Source organism: Solanum pennellii, chromosome 3, assembly GCF_001406875.1.
Source record: "Solanum pennellii chromosome 3, SPENNV200".
In the NCBI taxonomy this organism is placed as follows: domain Eukaryota; kingdom Viridiplantae; phylum Streptophyta; class Magnoliopsida; order Solanales; family Solanaceae; genus Solanum; species Solanum pennellii.
In genome coordinates, this window is record NC_028639.1 from 66,874,250 (window position 1) to 66,879,553 (window position 5,304).

The window sequence follows — 5,304 nt, forward strand, 5'->3', positions numbered from 1 at the left end:
GAGGGTTTTGTTATTCCGCATCAATCTCTTCCGTCTTTTCCTAACTTTCTTTGCAATTGTTTTCTCTCTCTAAAACTCTCTCTCTAGATTTGTAAGCTTTCTGCCATGGAAACGGAGCGCGTGACCGGCTTTCCGTTGACGAATCTTGATCGGCGGCCAAGAAAGAGGGCGCGTCTGGGCTGGGATGTTCTTCCTGAACCGCCTAAGGTAATAGATCTATCCTCTAATTCATCGTTCTTTTAATTTTATCTTTGTTGTTTTTTTCGCTTTGGTTTTGCTAGATCTGATCAAGATTAGGTTTATTTCGCGTCAGGTATGGGAAAGTCTCAGTCTTTATGTGTTCTATGTTGTTTCTAGAATAGATCTGTTGTTGTTCTTACACGATATGGTGTTCTTTTTAGCTGGGTTTTTGTATTTCAGGGTTTGATTTTTATTTCTTCAGCCGCGAGGGTTAAAATTACTTATATGTTAACGATTCTTTCTTTTTCTTCACTGATGACCGTTTTATAACCAGATCTGACATGAATTATCTGTTCTAGAGATTTTGTGATGGTCCAATTTAATTTGAACAATTCTTTTCGACCAAAATTTTATGTGAAAGGATATCACAATTTTGGTTCAAGTTTTTGAAAAATCATCTCATTTGTATCTGATTATTATGTTGAGTGTGGAATGTATTGATCTGCCTGATAAACTGTTGCTCAATTGGCTATAACTCAATCACAACTTTTTTAAGAATTGAACAAGTGCAAGTTTTTCCAAAATTTATGTTTTTTTACTGTAGGTTTGTTGCATAATTTTTTTTCTTTGCAGATGATTTGTGGTAGAATTTATCTTTCATTAAATTTTGGAATTTCGTGTATAATATATGAACTTGATCTAACTAAGTCTTTATTGCGGCACTTTGTTTTCTGTATTTTGCTCTAACTATTGATTTATGGGTATTTGGTTACTGGTTGATTGTTTTTCTCAGTCCTATGTTATTAACACTGCTACTTTATGTTATATTCTGTAAATTCTATTTCCTACTTTGAAGGCACCCAAAGGTAATAATAAAATTAGTTTTGTATTAAGATACCATGAATGGAATGCCTGTGTGTAGGCTCAGCTAGGATTGTTTTGTGGACAAGATGTGGGGAATGTGACAAGCTATGCATCTTCAAGGCAACTCACTGACCTTACTAGTGCTCCCTTTACTATTAAGGGAGTGGCTCAAAATGGTTCTCCTCCTCGGAGAGAAGATGACAAGGATGGACATTTTGTGTTTGAGCTGGGAGAAAATTTAACACCACGCTGTAATCATCTTTACCATCACCAAAAAATTCTACTTATGTTTTGGTGCCTTGGTTACCATGCTGACCATCTGTTTATTTCTGTTGCATAAATAGTTTATGCACCCTCATATTATATAAAATGATTTGGCATATTTACCTTTTCCTAAAACCATACTGTACTAGCAATATAGTTGATATTATCATGTCCATCAGCTTTTAGATGTTTCTTACTTGTTCCTTTGAAAAGATGGTCATTCATTCTGGTTTTATTTTGATACATAAGCAAAAATGATTCTTTAAAATGAACAAAAAATGGAAGATAATATTGTGGAATGTGTACTGTGTATTTCCCTTATCTGCTCTATATTCCCCTAATAGTTTCTAGATTTTCCTGAAATGTAGATAAGATCCACAGTAAGATGGGTGAAGGTACTTTCGGTCAGGTCCTAGAATGCTGGGATCGCGAAAGGAAAGAAATGGTGGCTATCAAAATTGTTCGGGGTATGAAGAAGTATCGTGATGCCGCAATGATTGAGGTTGAAATGCTTCAACAGCTTGGTAAACATGATAATGGCAATCGGTGAGTAATTGCCTGTTTATTTTACTGTTATCGTAATCCGTGTACTCATTCACGGGAATCTGTTATTTGTCAATTGTTGAACTGGTTTATTCCTTGCAGTTGCGTACAAATATGGAACTGGTTTGACTATCGTAATCATATCTGTATTGTAAGTATATAATGATTGATTTGGATGGGTTAATTTCCCCACCTAGCAATCTTATGGGGATTAAAATTTTGGATGAACTTAAATGGTTTTAACAGGTCTTTGAGAAGCTTGGACCAAGCTTATATGATTTCCTTCGGAAAAACAATTACCGTTCATTTCCCATTGATCTTGTCCGTGAGATTGGAAGACAACTGTTGGATTGTGTAGCATGTGTGTAAAAAAAAGCTTTGAGCACTTCTCTTTCTTCAATCATGCATATATATTAGATTTAGATAGGCTTCTTGCTGAAAAAAAATATACCTCATGATCAGGACTGTATGCATTGTATTTATCATTACTTCGTATGGAATAATGTCATCATGCATACTTTCAAGTTACTTTGCCAACTATATACTGTCTTGGTACTGATTATGATCTGGTTTATCTTGTAGTTATGCATGATTTGCGCCTTATCCATACTGACCTGAAGCCTGAGAACATACTTCTCATCTCCCCAGAATATGTAAAGGTTCCTGACTACAAGGTAAGCTTATTTGATTGGTTAGTGCCCTTTTTCTGTTTTACTTCAATGTATTGAGCACACCATACATTGTAGTTTGTTCTTGATACTTAGGCTTATGTTTGCCTATTATTTGATACAGGTGTCTTCTAGGTCACCAAAAGATGGTTCTTACTATAAAAGAATCCCAAAATCAAGTGCTATAAAGGTAATTGATTTTGGTAGCACTACATATGATCGTCAGAATCAGACATATGTTGTGTCAACTCGTCATTACCGTGCACCTGAAGTTATCCTAGGTAAGGAATCCAAATATATCTAGTTGTTGTTCTCCTTTGTTCTTGCATACACGGAGCATTCAATTCAACATATCAATTGCAGGTCTTGGATGGACGTACCCTTGTGATATATGGAGTGTTGGCTGTATCCTTGTGGAACTTTGTTCGGTAAGCTCTGTTCAATCTGGATAAACCTTGGTTACCCTTGTAGTTGAGTTGTTGCAATAATTGCCTTGCAACTTCATTTAGGGAGAAGCATTGTTTCAAACGCACGAGAACTTAGAGCACCTTGCTATGATGGAGAAAGTACTGGGCCCCCTGCCTCAGCACATGCTGAAAAGAGTGGAGTAAGTCATAGATTTGTTGCCTACTTCAACTGTGACTTGTTTGATTCAGTAACAGACATACCTCTTCCCTTATTTATTCGTAAATTGATGAATTATGCCCTACTCTAATCACAGCCGTCAAGCAGAGAAGTATGTTAGAAGAGGACGGTTGGACTGGCCTGAGGGGGCAACTTCCCGGGATAGTATTAGAGCTGTGTTAAAGTTGGCCCGTCTTCAGGTGCTTTCTGCAGTCCTCTGTCTATGCATTTTGGTTGAATAAATTTGCATGGTGGTTTTCTAACAGTTGTGCTATATATTGCAGAACATAATCATGCAGCATGTGGATCATTCTGCAGGTGATCTTATTAATCTTTTGCAAGGACTTCTTAGATATGATCCTTCAGAAAGATTAACTGCTCGGGAAGCCTTGCGGCATCCGTTTTTCACCCGTGATCATCTTAGGAGATAGAACAACGCTTTGTTTGAACTTTTTGTACTCGTGTGCACACAATGATATTGCACGATGATGGTGGCCCTCCAACCTTGAATGCCATTTGATGCAGTGGTGACCGGAAGCCAACTCTGTTGGCCCATTATGGTGATAGTTGAATCTGACTTTGTCCCAGTGTAAATAAATCCAAAATACTGGTTTTTTGCGGGGCATTCTTGTATTATATACTACTAGGGTAATGTTGTGGTGGAAGTACCCACCAGTGTGTATAAGATGATTTCTCATCCTCAATTATTAACACAAATTGATTGCAAGGATGACTTAACTTTCTTGAGTTTGTGAGATTGTTTCAAGATTATTTATCGTCATTTTAATCTACTTGAGAAACATACAAGATTAGTTTTTTGTTCGAAATTTTAACTTGGACGAAAACACTAAGGGATCTTTTATATGGTGAAGTAATTTGTTTACCGGGAACAGCCTTAGAGAAAAAAATTATATGATGTTTCTTATCGCAAAATTATAGCTTGTAGATCGCAAAACATTTTCATTATTTTAATAGTTACTCTTTTTCAGTTGATGAAGAACGTTAAGTTCTTTTCAAATTAATTCTATTTCATCCATTTCATTTTATGTGTTATTTTTTTACTTTGCATTTGTATTAAGAAATGATGTGACTTTTTGTTTTACTCTGATTTAATATTTTCTTAAGTTAATATGATTAATATAAGATAAGATTAATTAACTATTTCCGTCTTTGTATATTACTTTTCTGTTCACTTTTATTTGTCATGTTGCGTTTGAGCTTGACTAATTTTCAAAGTTAAATTAGATTATATTAATTCAATATTTTAAAAAAATAAATATTCAAAAATTATATGAAAAGTACTATAAATTGCAATTTTGCATTTCAATATGATAAAAAATATATATTAAAATGTTAATAAAATGTTTTAAATTTTTTCTCTATACATAGTAACCATAACAAACAATATCGGACGGAGTGAACAATTGAACTTTTGAGTTGTTTCACACCTTTTAAGAAAAGTAGATTAAAACATAAATTGAATATAGTTTTTTATTTTTATCCTTATTAATTGTTGTCAAATTTTTAGAAGTCATCACATTGTAAATTCAAATGGAGGATAAAATTGAATTAACGCTCTAAAAATAGTCTTAAAAACTGAACAATTAAATTAATTTAAAAAATAAAAATAATTTATAATTTTAATTAATATGAAACGATGAGAATATTCTATCAAGGTATAAAAGATAATATAATAATTTATGCATAAATTTTATAAAATAATAAATATTGTGATTCTTTGAAAAAAATATCATGCAAGTAGTGTAGACTGAATTTGTCCTGTCATGTGCCTTCGCTTGCTCGCAATGTGTGATAATTTTGATTTCACCAATAATTTGCTCTGTCCTCCGCCATCATTTATTTCCCTTGTAATTTGTGAACTCTTTCGACTATTAGAAATTATGGGTGTGTTTGTTAGGGAGGCAAATATATTTAGAAAGTATTTTTATTCTTTTTCTTTATGTTTAACAGAAGAATAAGCAGATTAAAGTTATTGAAAAATATTTTATTTTAGGAAATAAATACATTTTCTAGATAAATTAGAAAAAAATATGTTCCACAAAATATTTCAGGTCAATTGTGTACTTTCCATCTTACAAGTTACAACATACTTCATGTTCTTTGCAAAACTTCTACCTCCACCACCCCAATCCTTTTTTCC

General features: G+C 33.6%; 1 protein-coding gene across 4 annotated transcripts; it reads left to right on the forward strand.

Moving 5' to 3' along the window:
- Window positions 1–3,934, forward strand: LOC107014405 (serine/threonine-protein kinase AFC2). Of its 4 annotated transcripts, XM_015214297.2 has the most exons (11): window positions 1–207; window positions 1,103–1,295; window positions 1,677–1,854; window positions 1,954–2,002; window positions 2,098–2,212; window positions 2,434–2,525; window positions 2,644–2,800; window positions 2,883–2,947; window positions 3,029–3,126; window positions 3,241–3,343; window positions 3,428–3,934. In XM_015214297.2, exons 1-11 carry the CDS (start codon window positions 106–108, stop codon window positions 3,572–3,574), a joined length of 1,299 nt encoding a protein of 432 aa, XP_015069783.1. In that variant the 5' UTR covers window positions 1–105; the 3' UTR covers window positions 3,575–3,934. The 4 variants fall into 4 exon arrangements, with proteins under 4 accessions (XP_015069783.1, XP_027771042.1, XP_015069784.1 ...); XM_015214298.2 differs by lacking the exon at window positions 1,103–1,295 and having other exon boundaries at window positions 55–207; XM_027915241.1 differs by lacking the exons at window positions 1,103–1,295; window positions 1,954–2,002; window positions 2,098–2,212 and having other exon boundaries at window positions 29–207.
- Window positions 3,935–5,304: the final 1,370 nt, after the last annotated feature.

Bases quoted from the DNA above. Each gene is read 5' to 3' on its own strand.
- LOC107014405 (XM_015214297.2), top strand. From the start codon at position 106: ATGGAAACGGAGCGCGTGACCGGCTTTCCGTTGACGAATCTTGATCGG. The intron at 2,948-3,028 runs GTAAGCTCTGTT...AACTTCATTTAG, and splicing joins TCCTTGTGGAACTTTGTTCG to GGAGAAGCATTGTTTCAAAC. The intron at 3,127-3,240 runs GTAAGTCATAGA...CTCTAATCACAG, and splicing joins CACATGCTGAAAAGAGTGGA to CCGTCAAGCAGAGAAGTATG.